This window comes from Ahaetulla prasina, chromosome 5, assembly GCF_028640845.1.
Source record: "Ahaetulla prasina isolate Xishuangbanna chromosome 5, ASM2864084v1, whole genome shotgun sequence".
In the NCBI taxonomy this organism is placed as follows: domain Eukaryota; kingdom Metazoa; phylum Chordata; class Lepidosauria; order Squamata; family Colubridae; genus Ahaetulla; species Ahaetulla prasina.
In genome coordinates, this window is record NC_080543.1 from 22,027,305 (window position 1) to 22,049,113 (window position 21,809).

The following is a 21,809-nucleotide window of genomic DNA, read 5'->3' on the forward strand; positions in this document are numbered from 1 at the left end:
GCAGGGCTGGGGTCTCCAGCCTTCCTGCCTGTCTGCCTGCTTGCCTGATTTTCTTCCTTCCTTCCTTCCTTCCTTCCTTCCTTCCTTCCTTCCTTCCTTCCTTCCTTCCTTCCTTCCTTCTCCTTTCTTTCCTTTTCCTTCCTTGCTCTCTTCCCATATTTTTTCTTTTTCTTTTTCTTTTCCTTTCTTCTTTCCTGTCCCTTCTTGGATGCTCAAATGCAAAAGGGGAAACATTTCTCCTTTTGGATTGGGTTCCTTTTAATTTGTTTTGCTAGCTATCTGCCAGCGAAAACGGAACCTGGGCCCCATTTTTGGCTGTGATGCCCTCCTGCAGCCCTCTTCCAGTGAGAATGGAGCCCCCAAGCTCCGTTTTCACTGGCAGACGCCCCGCAGACTGGTCTTTCGCTGTTTCCATGGCAGCCCCACAGGCCAGATCTAAGCACCCCGTGGGCCGGATGCGGCCAGCTAGCCTTCAGTTTGACACCTCTGCTCTACACTTTTGATGCTACATAGCATGGATGTCTCCAATTTTATATTTATATTACTCCTCTTAAGGTGGCAGACTGTAAGAGGACATCAAATGAATTTCTTGACATTTATACCTAGATTTCCAACCATATTCAACATTGCACTGCATTACATTCATAGCATCCCTTAGAACAGTGTTTTTCAGCTTTTGCAGCTTGTAAGGCTGCATGTTGCTGGAAAATTCTGGGACTTGCAGTCCACTAAATTACAAAAAAAATTTGCAGAATTTTCATTATTCTCCATGATCACTGATCTATGAATGTACTGACTGGCTTGTGGATGCCGTTCACATTAGATTTGATTTTTAAAAGAAAAAAATATAGCAATATAGAATAGGATGTTGGGGTTTATTTTAAGCATAATAGAAAGAAAAAAGGTTGAAATTTGAAATTTCCACCAAAGAGTAGCACTTCAGTGAGAACACTGGAAGGCTTGAGTTCTAGAATTAAAAGTACTGTCATCCAAACATCTAATTGGAATCCATAACATCCTTCATTTAGAAGCAATGAATTCTGGGATGAAAAGAACCAAATAAAGCATTTCAGTCCAGTCTTTCTCTTTCTCCTTTCTCTTTGGATCACATACCTTAATCAGATCCATTGGATGAAACAAGGCTGAGCCAGAGGGTTTCTCCTTAAATAACAGGGTTATCATTAATACAACATCCTACAAATTGGCCTGTTGAGTTCAAAGGGTGAATAATTCAGTAAATTGTATGTTGTCACTATTTTCTCACACTTCCAAAGCCGTGCAACTTTGAATCTGGTGCCCAGTTCTTCTCTTGGGAAATAAAACTTTTCGATAACCATCTAGGACATATTGTTGTGATAATACCTACTCCAAATCATTGCTTTTGGTTTGTATTTTATTTACCTCATGTTTTTCCACTCTGATATTCCCAAATGGATTATAAAATGGGTTATAAAATCTCACAATTCCTTGGCAGCAGAATGCAACCCGTTAAGAGGCACAAAGCTGCAAACCTTAGGGCTAGATTTACCAGTCTCTCAATAGTTCTGCCCACCTTCCGCCTGCCTCAGTGTCTTGTACTGGTTTGTCATTCTGCCCTTAAAGATGAAGCTGGGTTGAAAACAGCCACGCTGGCTTAGAATTCTGAGATGGAATTCCTATTGGAAAACACTAGACCAAGGGACAAATGTTCCATAACAGAATGTAATAATAAGTAGTTTAACTCTCTGTTCATTAATTCATACAAAATTAAACCTATTTAAAGTCACATTGAGCGATGTGAATGCTTAAACTTTTTTTTACACTAGAAGCTATCATATAAAACTCTCTGGATATTTGCCTCCTATGTAATTTTAGCAATAGATAGGATGCATATGCCTGGCTACAATACAATAAAATAAACTCAGCTGCTAGTACAAAAGCAGGCAATTCCAGCTTGATGGAATTTAACAAATTTAATGTTGCTGGTAACAATAAAGGCTCTTAACTGCTTCCTAAGAAATTGAAAAGAAACCCAGATCGCATCAGAGAAGATAATTTGACCTTTTTTTACAGAAAGCACACACACAAAAACACACACACATATTCAGATTAAATATTGAATGTGTGTGTGTTTTCAAATTGAATATTTGTTCTTGAGTTAATCACCATATTGGAAAAAAATGATCAAATAGTTTTGTTAGAGTACTCAAGTTTTTTTTAATGCCCGAAATGCATATTCCCCTCCACAAATTTGCTTTCTCTTTTTTTTTTTTACAGGAATCTTGCAACATACGAATGAGAGGTTTATTTAGTTGCATAGATAAAAGCTTTTTTTAAAATCCTCATTTCTTCTAACATCTTTAACAGCTATGCAGTTTCTTACAAGATATGTTTTATCGTTTCAAGAAATGCTGTTAACCTGGCAGTTTTAAAACTGAATGAACAAGGCCTCTTGGACAAATTGAAAAACAAATGGTGGTACGACAAAGGAGAGTGTGGCAGCGGGGGAGGTGACTCCAAGGTTAGCCTCAATGTCACCAAAGCGGGTAAAAAGAACTGTTGAGTAATTGGCGCGTCTGCTGCGGTTCCTCCTTCCTGTTCGCCAGACCCAACAGTATCCTGTGGCACTGCAAATACATTGCCAGCCAGCATCCAGATGTATGCAATTACTGTCAAAGCAAAAATATTTGCATCCTGATCAGATTTCTTTTTGACCAAGGCCAGCTGGTTCGTCTTGAGGTTCAAATTGGAGTTTTTCTTGTCATTTTGGCAATTGCGCAAGAAATTCACTTTTTTTAAGTGAACAAAGTGAACCATGCAGGAATAATATCTATCTCCAAAGTAAGTTTCCTGAACCAGAAGATAGAGAAATGCTGATAAGTTAACATGTGGCACAGTTTCAAATAATTAGTTTTACCATAAAGGGATATAGGCTTAATCTCACCCCAAATTCCTTAAAGGAAATAAATCCTTTTCATCATGTATCTTTCATCAAGGATAATCCTCAGGGGTAAAATGTAAAATTTGTTACTTCCGGTTCTGTGGATGTGGCTTGGTGAGGGTGGGGGGTAATGTGACTGGATGAGCGTGGCCAACTTTTTTTTTTAACTTTTAAAAGCATTTTTTCTACAACCTCTTTGGCTGAAACCCAACTCTGATGATCGTGCAGCTCAGCTGGGCGGGGGGAGGGGCAGGAATTTTTGCTACTGGTTCTCCGAACCACCCACCGCCATCGCTACCGGATCAGGTGATCCGGTCCAACTGGGACTATTTCACCCCTGATAATCTTACTCTACTATTTAGTTGTGTCAACAGAAGAGAATATCTGTAATTCCAGGTTGAACTGTGGACCTCTTGATGTTCTCCAAGCTGGTTGTTTGCTTGTAGACATTTCATTACCCAACTAGATAACACCATCGGTGTTAATGAGTGTGGGGTTTGCAGCAGTGGTGGGATTCAGCCAGTTCGCACCACTTCGGGAGGACCGGATGTTAGCTTTCTGAGCAGTCTGGCAAACTGGTTGTTGGAAGAAATCATTAGGGTAGAGAACCAGTTGTTAAATTAATTGAATGCCACCACTGGTTTGCACTGTTTATTTATAGTACACCCCTGTCAAAACTGGTAGGACATGTATAAACAGGCAACAGGTCAGCCCTCTCTTAACAATGAAAATTGGGGACATAATTTTTATCACTAAGCAACGCAGTCCATAAAACATGACATAATGTGAATGCACTGCTTAAATTCCAGCATTTTTGATTACTGACATATAAGAGAATCACTGCAGGATGTTAAGCAAGGATGTCACGTGGCTGCCTTTTGCTATTTTCTGCAAGTTTCCCCATTGACTTTGCTTATAGGAAGCTGGCAAAGGAGGTCCCAAATGTCAATCACACGACCATAAGACATTGAGATGCTATAATCACGAGCGGGATACCAAGCGTTCAAATCATGATCATGTGACTAAGGGGATGCTATCAGGGCCATAAATACAAAGACCAGTTGAAAGTAACACTCATTCAGCACCGTTGTCGGTTTGAATAGTCAGTGAGTCAGGTGATTATTAAACAAGGACTACCTGTAGAAACCCTGCACTCCCTCACTCTGATAATGTTATCTAGAAAGGTAATGAAACTTCTGCAAGCCCAGAGAACATCAAAAACTCCACAATTCAAGTTATCCTCTCGAGTGCTATAGTTCAGGGGTCTCCAACCTTGGCAAATTTAAGACTTGTGGACTTCAACTCCCAGAGTTCCTCAACCCGCTTTGCTGGCTGAGGCAGTCTGGAAGTTGAAGTCTACAAGTTTTAAAAGTTGCCAAGGTTGGAGACCCCTGCTATAGTTGACACATACTGCAGATTGTATAATTCATTTCATCGAGTCACAATGTTCTCCTGTTGAGTACAAGAAAAGACAGTCAGCAATGTTATAGTTATGTAGCTGATACTTCCTTTTGAAATACATTATTCAGAAACACCTCATGAAGTCAGTGACTTCAGAAATGGATAAGGCTAACCTGTACTATGCCCCTTATATTCAGTTAACTTAATGGCTAGTTTATCTACGATGATTGAATGTGTTCATATATCATCAGAGGCATCAACAGCTAACCACAATGATGCCAGAATGACAGATTGTAGGCTGTGACATCACAATGCAGGCTCCACTCTTTATACCAGAGGTCTTCAAACTTGGCAGCTTTAATTCTCCAGCTGGCTGGAGAATTCTGGGAGTTGAAGTCTACAAGTCTTAAAGCTGCCAAGTTTGAAGACCTCTGCCCTAGCCAGTCATGCTTACTGGGGAATTCTGGGAGTTGAAGACCACAAGTCTTAAAGCTGCCAAGTTTGAAGACCTCTGCTTTAAACGCTTACACAATGCAAGTATGGCAAGGATAAACTTTATATCACACATATCATGTGTTATCTTTGTTCTGAGGCTATGCATAATACGTTGACCCAGGTCAGGTGAAAACAGATATACAATCTATGACATGCTAATATTAGCTATTAACTTTGATTAGGTTTTGTGAATGTGTTGTGTTAGTATTTTTAAACCCAACTTGGTTCATAGAAGGTTCGATGTATTATGCAAACTCAGGAAAAGGAATTAACGACATTTGATTTCCAAAGTTTCTTTTAAAAATTAAGCTCTATCCCTTAAAACACTCTGAACATCTAAAATTAAAAAGTTATGCTTCCCAACATAAATGTCACATGAACACATTTCTCCTTGGTATCATTTCAACAGCTTTGTACATTTATAATTCAGATATTTTTTTTTACTTTACTAAATAGGAGACCTTTACATTATATTATTACAATTACTGATATTAGTGGTCATTAAATACAGAAGGAAATCATAGTCTCATTTTAAAATATTGTCAATTGTTTAAGGCTGCTTAATTACTGAAATATCAAATTCCAAACAAGCTACCAGTGTAAGAAATTAAGGTAGATAGCAACCAAGTTAGGTGTCTTGTACAGACCGTCCCACATATCCTAGATTCTGAAAAACGTAACGATTGAGACTGTTGCAATAAATACATATTGGGAGTCTAAGCACTTTTATTCAGCTGTTGATCCTATTGAATTCAATAGAATGTATTTCATATAAAGTCTGTTTTGGCTTGCAGCCTAAACTGTTCAGCTGACAATTTAGGGGGTAGATTTATGTTGAGATTAATAGCTAGGCATCCATTTATATTAAAAAAACAGAAGAAAAAGCAGGAAAGTTCTCAAACTATCTGACAATCCATTAACACGTATTAAGGATTATTGAAGCCAATAGTTTTGGGTTTACAGTAATTGCAGACAACTTATTTAAAACCTCACCCAGCAGGACGCGCCCATTACTTGAAGCGATGGAGCAGGCCCCATTGGTATAGCTGTCTCTGATCCTAGGCCTTCTGTAACCACCACTGTGGCCTGTGCTCCATCACTTTGCCATGCGATTCTATGTAGTTTTGCTTGAATAACATAAAATAACATATATAATGTTATTTATGTTATTTCCCACGTGAAGAACTCCTGTAAACCTTGCCGTTTTGAAACTCAGTGAGGCAGGCGTCTTAGACAAGCTGAAAAACAAATGGTGGTACGATAAAGGTGAATGTGGACCGAAGGATTCTGGAAGTAAGGTCAGTTGCTGAAGTTCGGGGCCTATTGTTGTGTTCACAAGGGAGTTATTGGTCACTTAGGAATGGAAATAAGTCAGCTATTGGAAGCACCATCATGTTGAAGAGGTTAATTTTGTCTCAGTTCCTGTGGAACAAAATTATATTTCATTAATACTGCTGTAAAGCCACTAATCCACGTTTCAGCTCCACTTACACATATCTGCCAAAGCCACCTTCATCAAATCAGCGCACATTCATATATGTACACAAACTCACACACACACAGAGAGAAAAAAAACACATAGCCAAAAGCTTTTTCCATCAATAATAAATCCTTTCAATTTTAATTTGCCCGAAGTGTTTTCTACATCGTTCCATATTCTAGATTTGTAGACATGGAACACCTAGATTCAGAATGGTGCTGTGGAGTGGTTTGGAATATTTCTATGAGATCTGAAGATAATCTTACTTAATGTGTGCCATTTTCTTACTACACAGTACCGGAGTTCCATTGTAACTCTGTTATAGAGCTGACTGTTCCTCTAGACCGGGGAGGCCAAACTTGCATCATCATGTGACGTATCATAACTTCCCTCCCTTTGCTAAACTGGGTGTGGCTGTGGCCAGAGAGTGACGCATCTGCTCCGCGGACCACCAGTTTGACACCCCTGCTCTAGAGCAACTGATAGCTCAGAAATTAATTCCCCACATTTTTTTTTAAACAAATTAAAGCCTGCCCTTATTTTTTTATTATTTTGGTAACACTTGGAAATCTAAGATTATAAATTTATGTATCCAACATGAATGCCACTCTCGCAAATTTTGTAGACACTCTCATGAATTTTGCAATCTATAATTCATATATGAATTACTGTATTTAATAATGTAGCTTTATGTTGTATTGTTATAATAACGGACTTTAAAGGTCATTAAGATCAGTCCACCTACTCTCATTTTAAAATAGTAAAATATTGTTTGTTGGTTAAAGCAAGATCTACTAAGTTGCTTAATTAACAATACACACTATAATGTCAAACCCAAAACAACTTGTTAGCCAAAGAATTAAGGTAGACAATCACTCATTTAAAGTGCTATACTTTGCTATACAGGATATCCATACCAGCCATACCAAAATGAACAATGAATTGTAACAATATCAGTTCACAATATGAAAACAATACAGTGGCTAAAAATACACCTTTGGCACTACACTAAAGCATGTTTAAAACTGGTAGAATTGTGAAGCACCAAACAAACAAAGAACATTCTACACTTTTTTTTAAAAAAGCACAATCATGAAAAAAAAAGATATTCTGAAGTTTCCCACACTCTACCTAGTGATCCAAGGAATTTGGTTTTTGTGGCTTTTCTGACTTTCACTTTTCACTAGATTGCAACTAACTGATTACGTAAAATGTGAAAGTAAGCCGTAATAGCACAGTAGGGCATTAGAGAGTAGTAGTTGAAGAGAAAGATTCCTTGTGCCCAAAATATTAGCTTTGATAGAAAATGCATTTTGCTGAATTTAGAAAACACACTGTAAAGTAATATTCATTAAAAATGATACTTGACAAGTGTTTGGAAAACTTTTCAGATGTTCTGTTTCTTATGACCTCGGGCATTTAACGAAAAGGAAAAGATATAAATCAATAAGCTCATTACTGATTAAAAAAAAAAAGAACTAAGCCACAGTTAGACATTAAGCTAGATATGTTTGAAGGCTACTGCATTAATTGTGTAAAATTATTTCACCGCTACTCATTACAGTAGCTAAGGGACTTCTATTGCAAAGAGTTGGTTAAGTGTAGGCCAACTTTTGCCATTTTTTTTTCAAAATGGGTTTACACACCTGTGTATTTTAGGATTTACCGATAATTTGAAAGGTCTCTGTTAGTTTGGCATGTACTTTGTTAAAATGTCCTATTTATGTAAATGAAGCGGTTCCTTAGACAACTCCCCCTTTCCCTCCTGTTTTTGTAGACGGCTGTTTGTTTGTGCTTCCAGCTATTTGTTCCTGGAATGTGACACTCTTCCCTTCTGTTTCCATAGGACAAGACAAGCGCTCTGAGTCTCAGCAACGTTGCTGGCGTCTTCTACATTCTGGTTGGCGGCCTGGGGTTGGCAATGCTGGTGGCTTTGATAGAATTCTGTTACAAATCCAGGGCCGAGGCGAAGAGAATGAAGGTGGCAAAGAGTGCACAGACTTTTAATCCAACTTCCTCGCAGAATTCCCAGAATTTAGCAACTTATAGAGAAGGTTACAACGTATATGGAACCGAGAGTGTTAAAATTTAGGGGTAGGACGTAGGGCCCTACTACAGTGAGTGGGTGATGCATCATTTTGTCATGCAATGTTGTGATCTGTCTGTTCAGTGGTGATTCCTGCTTGCTTCTCAACAGAGCTTCCTCTTTTGGGGGGAGGGTGGGGAGGAAAATAAACCCCGGTTCGGTTAATTTTGGCTGCAGATGTTTAGTCTATACATATATGTTGCTAATAGACATCTGCATTGCAAGGATTTGTTAAATGCATCTATATATGTATATATGTATATGTCTCTTTTGCGTGTGTGTGTATATATAGATAGATAGATAGATAGAGATGGCACACTGTTTTATTTTCTTTTTATAAAAACAAGGAACATTTCCTGCTCTCAGACAGATTGGATTTTTGTGGTGAGAATTTAGAGGTGTCCAATCCACATCTCCCCAAGGGGTCAGGTGGGGCACTTCTTGAGATGGCCCCATCTATCTGGTATGCCAGACCGGTTGACCTTGACGGCTATCAGCTCTCTCTGCAGCTGCTATGAAGACAGTGAGAATTTTCCTCCCTTTTTCGAGACATCTCCACCAGCTCACTTCCTCCCCCTCCCAAATACCAGCAATGCCCCCCCCTCAGCTGAAAGCAAGCAAGCATCATAGAGGCTGACAGTTCTTCCCCATTTGCCAGTCCCTAAATATACTGACTTAAGAAATCCCCAAGTTTTCATCCATTAAAAAATTGCTGGCCAGCAATTCTAGGATTGTAATATCATCTGGAGGAAGCTAGAGTGAAGAAAGCTCATTGATGTAGATAATTAGGTTGAAATCCTATGCATACTTACTTTGGAATTAGTCCATCTAGCCCAGTACTGTCAATTCATACCAGACAGTTTCTACCGACCTGGAGATGCAAGGGCTAACCCCTAGGATTTTTTAATTTTTTTTTGCAAGTTACATCCCTTCCCTTTTGATAATGACAGCCTTTATCTCAGATGGCTTTAAAAGAGGATGACGTATAATATAGGATCGCACATAATAGTAAGCCTGGATTTCTAGCCATGGTTATTTGAACCAACCTTAATTACCTCACTCACAACTACCCTGTTTCCCTGAAAATAAGACCCAACCGGAAATTAAATCCTAGCATGATTTTTCAGGATGCTCGTAATATAAGCCCTACCCCCAAAATAAGCCCTAGTTAAGATTGTCAGCCAGATAGTGCATTTAGTAGTGTATTTCCCCCAAAATAAGACCAGAAAATAAGCCCTAATGCGTCTTTTGGAGCAAAAATTAATATAAGACTCAGTCTTATTTTCGGGGAAACACAGTAACATTAAGCCATCATGGATGGATTCTCTTATGCTAAGCCCAAAATGAACCATATTCTGGATGGGTGTGATGTTTGAATCCAGCCCACATGTCTATTACTCATGATGTTCTAGACAAGAGAATTCCTGGGAGTTGAAGTCCGCCAGGCTTAAAGTCGCCAAGGTTGGCGACCTCTGTTCTAGACAACCTTCTGATCACAAGCAGGATACCTCTGAATATCATTTCTAGAGGCCAAGCCTAGCTGTAGTAGGGCTAGGATGCTGGACTAGATGGACCATTGCTCTGAACTAGAAGAGCTTTATACTCTGATCTGTTCTTATTTAAGGTGACTGACTTCTGAGTAAATTTGCATAGGATTTGACTGTTAGTTAAGTCTATTGCATTTATACCCTGCCTTTGCTCCGTAGAGCTCAAGTTGGCTGTGCTTCGTTGACCAGGAGCATCACCTGCAGTTCTGAATGCCACTGCAAATCTCCTCAGTACAGGTTAGGTGTAGACGACAAGCGAAGCTGCAGACTTCACTCATGGCAAAGAAGCATCAATTTATCTCTTCTCACTTGCTGGTCCCTTCCCACCCATACCCACCTCCATTGTGGTTTCATATCATTGATTCATTCTGTGAGAATTGCAACATAAAATTATGGCCCAGATCCTTCACATACTTACCTATCGGTCCCATCTGAAATGAATAGAACTCACATCTCGGTAGACACGAACATGACTATATGCGCACTAATTCGCCCTCTTAGGTTGGACAACGGTAGCCATGGGCATCTGCAGGAAGGGAGCAAGTGACAAAACATGCATCATTGTGACATGGTCATTCAAGCACCAGCCTTTATATGTCTATTTTTTGCATGTGTACGTACAGAAAGACAGAGGTTGCATTGTGACATTGTGATGTGTGTTTTGTCATTTCGGTGTTGTTGCGGTTCAGAAAAGATGCATATGGATCTAGAGGTGGATAGAAACAGCAGGATATTCTAGATGGTGTAATAAAGTAAGATTTAGGGGTGATACGATAGCAATTCCAATATCTCAGGGGCTGCCACAAAGAAGAGGGAGTCAAGCTATTTTCCAAAGTATCTGAGGGCAGGAAACTAATCAAGGGGAGAAGCAACCTAGAACTAAAGAGAAATTTCCTGATAGAACAATTGATCAATGGAACAACTTGCCTCCAGAGGCTGTGAATGCTCCAACACTGGAAGTTTTTAAGAAAAGATTGGATAACCATTTGTCTGAAGTGTAGGGTTTCCTGACAAAGTAGGGCGTTGGACTAGAAGACTTCCAACTCTGTTATTCTGTTCTGTTCTGTTCTGTTCTGTTCTGTTCTGTTCTGTTCTGTTCTGTTCTGTTCTGTTCTAGTCCTGATTTTAGAAGCAATGTTTTACAGATTGGAGATCAGATCTTGCAGGCTTTCATTAGTGCTAAAAAAAAAAAGAAATACTTGTGCAGCTTCCTTTTGCACAAATGTGCAATCAATCACCCTGAGAGTCTAGGATTGATTGTAAGGTAGCAGTCAGGCATCACACAATCAGCAAATGTGCTTCAGGATTGTTCATAATACTATTGCAAGGGACATTCAGACACAAAAACTCAGTTTCATGCTGCAGCTGTTTGACAGTCTCTAGCACCATTATTTCTACAGGTATTTTTAGTTCAGATATGCCCAGCTTAATGTCATTTTACTCTTAACAATTGCAAGTTTGACTATAAATCAAAAGGAAAACATTTGTTATTCAGATACAACCCCGTAAGAACTTATTTCACATGGCTTGGGAAACTAAGCCCATTGAGGTACATCGTGATTTGCATTCTCTAACGTCATGGCTTATCTCCAAGAGAAGCAGCTTCTTCAGAGAGCTGAACCTTCAAGGAGCTGTGTCAAAAGCAACTGATGTTAGATGCCAATTAAAACTGTCCGAACCACTGGAATTTTAATCAGCTTCAGTTATGATATTTGGCAAGTTAATACATGCACAGGGTACGACCCCGTGTGGCCATATATTTTTTTCCCCTCTCATGTATTCTATTGATGCCTTTCTCCTTGTGAAATAATGTGTGGGAAAGATGAGGAAGACCCAGTCACTCATCTGTCAGTGTTCCAAGTAATGCACCCATTGAAAATAGAACACTGAGGCGGGTAGATTCTTCAAAGAACAGTTTATTGCAGTGTTGGTAAACCTTTTCAGCACCGAGTGTTGAAACGGGAGCATGCGCAGAAGAGCACCAGAAACAGGAAGAGCATTTCCCCCATGGAGAGGGAGTGCCAGGAAGCTGAGCTTCTGATTTTCGGCTTGCGCATGCACGCCAGTCACCTGGTCTTCTGGATTCTGGCATGCATGCACACGCAAAGGCTAGCTTGCAGGCACACATGTACGCACCGGAAACCAGAAGCTCAGTTTCTTGGCATGTGCATGTGCACCAGGAGCTACTCTTCTCTGCACAAAGACCAGCTGGCTGGCACGCATGTGCCTGCCGGAACCTGAAAGAGCAATGGGTGATGGCTGGTGTGCCCAGAGAAATAGCTTTGTGTGCCACTTCTGGCACGCATGCCATAGGTTCACCATCACAGGTTTATTGGCTACATCGTATTGGCGCAACTGGTGAAAACCGACTCTGAAAGTTCCCACAGTTTTCACCGAATTAAAAAGTGAAAGTATTCCCCTTTCCCCAAGTCATCAGTCACATTGTCCAATCAAAGTGCTGGCCAGTTGCTTGGTTACTTCACTCCTCCTCTCCCAGCCACCTGTTTGAATGACCTTGGTTCCCATAGGAAAACTTTTTGTTTTGACTTGACCTCTTCTGCCTTATGGCAACCCTGAAGTCACAAAGATGGCCTCAGCCAGGTTGGCTTCAAGGTTGACATTGTCTATCACATGTAGATGTGTCTGGATTAAACATCTTAACTTTAAATTATGGTTAAAGTTACTCTTGAAGGCATGAAGATTTGTGACAAATCGCTAGCAAAGGAAATACAATCTGAAATGCGACTGAAATGTATCGGAATCACCTCCCTTACTTTTTTCAAGTTTATCTCATTACTTTAATTGCCCTCAACTCAATCATCTTACCTTCTCCCACCACATTTGACTTGTTCCTTTTCTTCTCTGGGCTAATCTTTGCACACACAGTGATACCCACACATACATAGGATTTAAGAGTCCCGTAATTGTTGCTGCCGTAACTAGTAGTATGGGAAAGCATACATTTGTTCCGATTTTCATAATTCCATCCACACACCTTCTCATCCATTTTGCAATCTCTGTGCAATCCTGACATTTTGGATTCCAAAGTGGGGGGACCGGTGCCTTGTTTTTATTGGATCATCATGCCATCATGCTATCTCTTCAAGAAAGCCAACATTTCCTGCAACCGCAGCAGCCACAACATTTGCATGCCAGGCTAAGCATGGGATGTCTCCCCCTTTGAATTCAGATGTGATTCCTCTCTTAATGATTATCTCATGAAGGACTTGGGTATTTTGTTCCTCTAGCGCAGGGGTCTCCAACCTTGGCCACTTTAAGACCTGTGGACTTCAACTCCCAGAACACTGGCTGAGGAATTCTGGGAGTTGAAGTCCACAGGTCTTAAAGTGGCCAAGGTTGGAGACCCCTGCTCTAGCGCTTCATTGTTTCCATAATATTTTAAATCTTTCTATTAGCTAAAACCATTGTAGATTTTGGCTGGGATCTAAAGAGCTGCTTCCAATGCCTTCTTCAAACAGGCATCCTCTAGAGGGTTTTTTTGCACCGCAATGCCCAGAATTTGCAGAGAGCCTTTGGAGAATGCCATGTTGGAGAAGACATGTTGAATTCAATGTTCATAGTACGGATATACTGTTGCTTGTTTTCCTTCCCAGTCTGCAGCCTCTCTAGCTGCCCACACTGATCTGAAAAAAAGCAAATAGGAGGAGTTCCCTCCTGATGTTTCTTTGGGAATAAAGAGCCACTCAGAGTTGCACTAGCAAGATGGGCAGTTATAGAAGTGGACTAAATAAAAATTAATATATAAAGTAATATGATCCGTGTAATATGGAAAATCAGGAAAACTGCAGTTGGGCCTGCAAGAAAGCCACGTACCCTTTACCCATCTTGTCTATGGAGATTCTCAATCATCCAGATCAGGGGTCTCCAACCTTGGCAACTTTAAGACTTGTGCACTTCAACTCCCAGAATTCTCAGCAAAGTCAGCTTTGCTAGATTGTCTTAAAGTTGCCAAGATTGGAGACCCCTGACGCAGATCAAGGTTGTCCCAAAGGTACTTTTTCCAAAAAGCAACTGGACGTCCTTGGTTTTATTTTCTTTCTTGAAAACATTTTGCTTCTTGGAAGAGAAACATTTTCAAGAAAAAAAAATCCAAGAAATCCCAGTTGTCTTTAGGAAAAACACCTTCAGCCATCTTGGAACCAAACAAGGAACAGAGTTCCCCACTCATGAAAATTTGTCCGATATTTTCATGACTTTAGAAAGAAAGAGAAGAGGGGGGAGGAAAAGATCAGAGCTCCTTTGCTTTCGTTTTTTTCCTGTTCAAATTGAGAATATTTTTAAGTACAAAATAATCCGCATTAGTTCGTGTGCATTTTAAGAAGCATGGGGTTGCCACTGGGTATATTAAAAAAAAACTAGCATTATTTGCTTCCATCATTCTCTGAATGAAATGATTCCAGGCTATGATCCTAACCAGCTATCAATGGAAGCCAGTCATGAGGGGGAAAATAATCAAGAAAAAAAATGATGGCATTAGGACAAAAAGTGAATTGTATTGCCCATTATCAAATTAGAACTGTAACAAATAGCAACAGCACTTAGACTTATGCTTTACAGTGCTTTTACAGCCCTCTCTAATTGCTGTTTTGCTGGTAGCCTCATGATCGCTATACTGTATAGCTGCATTCTAAACCACTACTGCAGACTCAGCTGAAACCAATTTATCAGTAGTTGATGCTCTGATTTCAAATTAGGAATGATGGAGACAATACCTATCGGGATACAGGTAGTCCTTGAGTTACGACTATAATAGTCACAGTCCTAACTAATGATGGTCATAAGCGGGCCAGTTATGTGACCAACTCGCTTTTATCATCTTTTTTTACAGCAGATGTTAAGCTAATCACCATAGTCATTAAGCAAATCTGTGGCCGTTAAGTTAAGGCCATGATTAAATGAACCAATAGTTTGCAATGGGCAAGATTTTGCTGCAAACTGCAAGTAAATAATAGTTTTCAGCAAAATCATTCTAAAATGTGGCCATTTGACTGTGGGATGCTGCAAATGGCTGTGAATGCAGCCTAGTTTACTGAGAAAGACCAAAATGTGGTCACATGACCATGGTGGGGAAGCTGATGATAGGAACTTTGAATGTGGGTTGTAAGCACCCCCTCCCCCAAGTAGGTCCATCAGAACGTTGAACGATTGCCAAGCAACAGGTCATAAGTTGAGGACTACCTGTATTATTGGCAGCTGTGGACTTGCAACATAAATAGGTTCAGCAATGGCCCATATTATTGTGGTGCCTGATGCAAAACGGTAAATAGATTAGCTATGATAGAAAACAGAAACAAAATTATCCTGATTAAAGAAATGGGTTGAAAATAACAAGAAGAAACAGAATAGAGACAAGTGCAAAGTACCACCCCTCACTTAGAACAGTGTTCCTCAACTTTGGCAACTTTCACATGTGTGGGATTCAACACCCAGAAATCCTCAGTCTGCATGCGGATTGGGGAATCCTGGGAATTGAAATCCATACATCTTAAAATTATCAAGGTTGAGAAGTTAGAAAAAATATTATCAAATGGGGACACTTAGCCTGGTAACTATATGCCTGGAAAAGATCTTAGAGTTGACCCAACAAATGCAAAAATTAAGTTTAAGTTGCATCAATAAAAGTATCATTTCTAAGTTAAAAGGAGGAAAATTTTCATTTATTACACCTGAGTCAGACCTTGCATCAAATACTCTATTCAGTTCTGGGCGCCACATTCTAAAAAGGAATCATTCAGAAAAACACAAACCAAAGAATGAAAATATGGATGATTAGGGGCCTGGAAACTAAGTACTAGAAGGAAAAACAGTAACGTTTAACCTTAAAAATATACGAGGAAGGGGATTGTAATGACACTTTTTAAGTTACTGAAAGCGTGCCACAGGGAAGTAAATCACACCTACTCTATTTAAACAGAAGATGGGACACATGTAGTGCTCATAATGAAGATTTTATTTGAATGTTAGGAAAGAAAAGCTGTAGAGTAAGAGTAATTTGATAGTAGTCAAGGAAATTGGTGAACTCAGCATGAGCTTCTTTAGACATTTTTGAAAAGGATGTCTTAATCAGGATTCCAACATTGAGGAGAGTTTTAGACTCAATACCCACAGAACCTTCTTCCAACTATAGTTCTAGAAGTGACAGCATATAGAATTCATCAAAGTCAAACTGTGGAATAACTAAAGGCAGCTAAATTATTTTGGCCCATGAGTTGAAGATGCTCACAAGACCCTCTCATCCCTGGCAGTAAAAATAAATAAAAAATAAATGTAATGATAAAGAAAATAAGGAATACAGGTACATGGTAGCTCTTTCAAATTTGATTCATTTCAAAATGGTAAGTCAATTAATTAAAAGGAACCAACAAAGCAATTTTTAAGCTCTTGCTTTGTTTGACACTAAAATCATAGCATACAGCAACTTAATCACTTGGTCCCACTTGCTACATTGCAATTAGCTATGTATGTATTTTTTAAAAGGTTTGCTTTAAACAGAAAACTAACTGCTTTTAAATAGATCACAGAAACAAAAAAGTGAGCAATAAGTTCAATAATAAATGATAGTAAACAAAGCAAAATGAAACAGCCCAGAAAATAACAAAAACAAATAAAAAAGTTAATAAGGATTTATTCCCTTGTTTATTAAACTTGTATGCCACTCATCTCACTGTTGAAGCGAATATTTGTTGTTAAATTTTTGTTGTATTATTCTTACCTGAGGTCCTACAGAACTAATTTATCCTACCTTAATCTGCTGAATACAACTTTCTGTAAAGAAAATTAACTATTGTATAGATTTTAGATGCCATAATATTTTTCTAATCACATAACTGATGTAGGAATTTCAGAAGTAATTAAGACATCAGGACCAACTTGTACAATTAAGGGATGATATTCAAGTTTAAATAACAATTTAAAATTTGACCAGATATCCCACAGTATTATTAGAAAGTCAGTTAGAGCGGTATGGTGGCCTAGAAGTGGAGCTCTCACCTCATAATCAGGAGGCTGTGAGTTCTATCCTAGATAGTGAAAGATTATTTCTCTCTCTGGGTGCAATGAGAAAATATCTACTGTGAGTTCCGCATAGGCGTCAGGAAGAGCATCTGGCCAGTAAATGCTCAACTCCATTCAGTTGCCCTGACTCCACCCCGATGCAAGAGATTACAGGGCTGTTAAAAGCAGAAAAAAATAGAAAGTCAGTTCACATGCGGATAATATAGACATAATTTAATTGACTATGTTGCCATTGAGCAGCCTCAATGCCTAGTTTTGAAGAACTGAACAATACTGTAAATTGATTTAAAGCAGGTGGAGGAAGACTGCCTGAATCTACCATAAATGACTCTCTTTTGTGTCTGTTTATATATAAATATTCCCCTGCTGTATGTTATGCACTTGCTCTTTTGCATGTAATAAGCATCCTTGACCAAGATTACCAAGTCAGTGTGTTTTAATAGCATGCTTGGTTCAAGTCTTCTGTTAATACTCCTTTACACTTCAGTTGCAGCCACAACTTTTAAAATATCCCAATACTAACTACCCTTTCTTAGAAGAAAGGCTCATCAAACTTAATAGAACTTTTCACCAAATAAAAGCAAAGATCACTCCAACTTTCTAAAAAAAAATTCTACATTTAATTAGGAATAACCACTATTGAATTTGATGAACCCAACGAAACAAAATCCTAGGATGCCAAAGTTAGGGAAAAGCAACGTTATTAGAGATGGGCTTTAAATTAGTTATCTGCAATGGATTGGAATCAGGCTTAGCTTTAAAATAGATTTGTGGGAATTAGTGGGACAAGTTATTGATGAGTAACTCTAAGCTCCAAAGATTTAATAGATGTATTATTGTAGGGTATCCATTCATAATTTATAGGAGCTGTTATTTTTAGAAAGTGACATTTTCCGTACTTTTGAGTGTCTTTAACTGAATGAAAAGTAAAATAAGGGAGCAAGTGAAAGATTAACTCCCAGTGGCTTCATTGAGAGAAGTAGGGCTATATTTAATTCTTCTCTTAAACAGATGGAACTGAAAAGAGCTTTGACTGAAACTTTTGCCACTGAAAAACCCTGGGCCTCTGTAGACAGTATCAGTATGATACTATACCCACATTCACAAGCTCATTTGTAAGCAAGCGTCTATCTCATATTCTTACTTTTACATTTTTAGAAAGATAGAAAACCAAAGTATAAAGACCGATTGCTTAGGAAACTGGGCAACAGAGACAAAAATTGTATTTATTACAGAGTCTTTTATTAAATTTTAGCATAAATCAAATTCCCAGGCTGATATTTGAGAGCTTTATCTTTTTTGTTGTTGCTGTTTTAAAAAAGACAAATTGCATTATTATTTTTATTATTATTATTATTATTACTATGATTATCACATAGCACAATAATGCAGATGTCTACCTACAGAAATTTTCGGTGTTTGCTGTATATTATCTTCCCGAGGAATAGATTCATTGTAACACTTCCTTTTCTTCCCTCTTTCCCTCTTCTTTTTTCTTGCTTCCCAGCTGACCTTTTCTGAAGCCATACGAAACAAAGCCAGATTATCAATCACAGGAAGCATGGGAGAAAACGGTCGCGTTCTCACTCCGGATTGCCCAAAGGCCGTACACGCTGGAACTGCAATTAGACAAAGTTCAGGATTGGCGGTAATTGAATCAGATCTACCATAAAAACCAAAAAAATAATCGAGTGCCTTAATTAACCTGTGTCAGTGACTGACGGGAATACAGCACGGACTGTAAACATGACACGGGAAATGTCCTTGATGAACTTAGAAACAGGCTGAGTATGGGAAGGGCATCAAAACGTGTCGTCAGCAGCCAATCTGTGCATGGTCTCAGTTCGGAAGCCCAAACCCAGATTTTTTTATCAGGAAAAAGCTTGTGTGTATGTATGTCTGTCTGTCGGTATAGATATGTGATATATATGCATATATATCTATATATCTATATGCATATATGTGCATATATATGTATATGTGTATATACATTTATATGCATATATATATATATATATATATATATATATATACACATACACACATACATACATCTATATAGATATAGATATATATAAAATTCATAATTTAGTTTTGTGGGGGGAGGGGTTGGGAAAGAAATATGAACCGCAAGAGATTTTTCTCACAAGGACTTGCCAATTTAGCGCATTAAAACTCTGAGGAACAGACTTAAGGAAAGGCCGTGGGTCTTTCTGTCAGCAAAGTGGGGAGCCAGTGGCTGTAGAAATCAATGAACATGTTAACCTGTGTCTCCAGATGAACAACATTATACAATGGGAAGAATATCCAGCTGTGGAAACAAAGTTTTACTAAACTGTGAGAAGGGGAAAAAAAAAACACCACACGTGTAAATCCTGTGAAAAAAAAAATTAAAAATATGTTTTTTTTTCTTTGGGAACAAAAAAGAGGAATATTGAAACATGCTTGCTTTTTAATGGATGTAAATTCAGTAGTGGAGAACACAATTCTTTTTTCTAACCATCTTAGGGAACAATTCATTGCAATAACTGATATAAAATGGCATCACTGTAATAAATTTCAAAGACTTTTTTTTTACGTTGTTGGCCTTCCTCTCATTTGCTGTTACCGTCATTCTGTTCCATCATTCAGTGTTCGACGGATTTGCATCTGTCTAACTACAAGAAACCAACAAATGCGTTTAGAGAACACCATCAGTCTGCCGTGTAGAATCAAAGAGACTACGGGTCACTCATGTTACCGATATTATTTATAATCTTGTTCTGTGTAAAAAAAAAACTGTGGTTTTTGTACCCACCAAAAAGGAATAAAATAACAACTGTTCTTTTAACACCTGGAGTGGTTTTTCTGATACGAGGAACACAGTCTGTAGAGTTAAGACAAGTTATATTAACACAAAAGGTGACTTAATGGCTAAGACGCTGAGCTTGTTGATCGAAAGGTCGGCACTTCAGCGGTTCAAATCCATAGTGCCGCGTAATGGGGTGAGCTTCCATTGCTTGTCCCAGCTTCTGCAACCTAGTAGTTTGAAAGCACGTAAAAAACGTAAGTAGAAAAATAGGAACCACCTCTGGTAGAAAGGTAACAGCGTTCCGTGTGCCTTTGGCGTTTAGTCATGCCAGCCACATGACCACGGAGATGTCTTTGGACAGCGCTGGCTCTTCAGCTTTGAAATGGAGATGAGCACCACACCCTAGAGTCAGGAACGACTAGCACATATATGCGAGGGGAACTTTTACCTTTACCTTATATTAATACATTGTGTATCAATGACATGAAGTATGATGAGTATTTTTTTAAGGATGGAAAAAAGCATAACGCCTTTGAACTTCACCATTGATTGAGTCCAACACACTGATACCAAATATGAACTTTAAGGCATGTATATATGTAGACTGCTCAAGAGAACCTAAGCTGTGACAAGAAAAAATATAATTTTATACCTTGCATTCATTATAAAAATTAAACAGAGGCTATTCTGCATTTTATTTTACTCATTGCATCCCATTGTTTATTGAGAGAACTACATGGAGCTTTATTTAATTTTAAAATTCCATTATGATCAGAAAAAGGTGTCTTCAACTATTTCTTTGACTGCTGAGCTTTCACTGGATCATAGTTTTGTAATCGGTTTATGTTTTGAAACTATTGTTCAGTGTTTTGTTTTTGGCACCTTCGCAGGATTCAAGTATGTGAATGGGGGGTTATCAGTCAGAAAGTAAGAAATGTATAAATACTTACTGTTAACAGTTGGGAGTTGTTATGAATCTGGATCTGGACTTATGTGACATATTCATAATTCAATTCCTTTATTGCTTTCTCACCAAAGCTCCAGGAAATAATCATTATCACTTGAACAACTGTTAAATTAAAACGTGGAATCTGAATTTGAAAAAAGAGACAAAGGTTAGTGATATCATCCATTGCTAGCCAACCAATATCCTATTCACAATTATATTCTGGAACCACTGACCTAGTTTTCCTTATTCTTGCTGGATTCAACTGCACATTTATGTATATATTTTTTTTGTTTTACATTTATACCCCGCCCTTCTCCGAAGACTCAGGGCGGCTTACAGTGTATAAGGCAATATTTGTATGCATACAATTTTTGATTTACATTGATGGTAATTTTCTCTTTCTCAATAGAGGCCTAGATAAAGCTTTCCAAAACAACATTCAGAAATAATCTATATTTTGCTTCTCTCTCTCTTTCTTTTTTTCTTCTTCTTCAAGTTAAGGATTTTTATTTTATTTATTTGCAATCTTTTGTAAACTGTCTGAGTTCTAACAGATAGCTTACAACAAAGTAGAAGTAAACACATTGAAAGAATATAAAAACAAAGATTTATGAATCAGACTAAGATAACAGTGATACCTATCATGATCCCTACACTCAATACAGGTGAAAAACAGTCTGGAAAAGCAATTTCTATAGCCTTGCAAAATGCAAGAAGAGATACAACCGAATTAAATCCAGAGGCAAGGTGTTCCGTAGGATCAGCCTTCAACTAAAAAAAAATCATTTGCCTAATTCAGACATCATGTACTCTGTAAAAACAAAGGAGATGCTCATTTTCCTCTAATAATGAATTATTAATTTAACTCATTAATACGGCCACTCATTTCATGGATGTGACTCTGAGCAGCTAATTGCATATTCAAGACAATATGAAGAAACCCTATTGGCCAAAGTAGATGTTCAAACTACCATTAGATAGATTGAATTTTTGTCAAGGCAATACTGAATGTCTCCCAGAATGGTGTGCCCTGTAGGGCTTGAAAGATAATAATCAGGTCTTGCATTGGGCCTGGAAGGCAAAGAGTACAGTAACAGTAAAATTA

The 21,809-nt window shown here is 38.4% G+C and overlaps 1 protein-coding gene across 2 annotated transcripts in view; it reads left to right on the plus strand.

Annotated features, from left to right (window-relative positions):
* GRIA4 (glutamate ionotropic receptor AMPA type subunit 4) overlaps positions 1 to 19,769 on the plus strand; it is a 324,862-nt gene extending 305,093 nt beyond the window's left edge. The window contains exons 14-17 of one of the 2 annotated variants that reach the window (XM_058185710.1): positions 2,386 to 2,500; positions 8,143 to 8,277; positions 18,472 to 18,612; positions 19,596 to 19,769. In XM_058185710.1, the coding sequence (XP_058041693.1) occupies positions 2,386 to 2,500; positions 8,143 to 8,277; positions 18,472 to 18,612; positions 19,596 to 19,673 (469 nt within the window). In that variant the 3' untranslated portion in view covers positions 19,674 to 19,769. Of the gene's footprint in view, positions 1 to 2,385; positions 2,501 to 5,999; positions 6,115 to 8,142; positions 8,278 to 18,471; positions 18,613 to 19,595 lie in introns of both variants that reach the window. The other variant, XM_058185708.1, reaches the window with a different exon arrangement.
* The last annotated feature ends 2,040 nt before the right edge of the window (positions 19,770 to 21,809 follow it).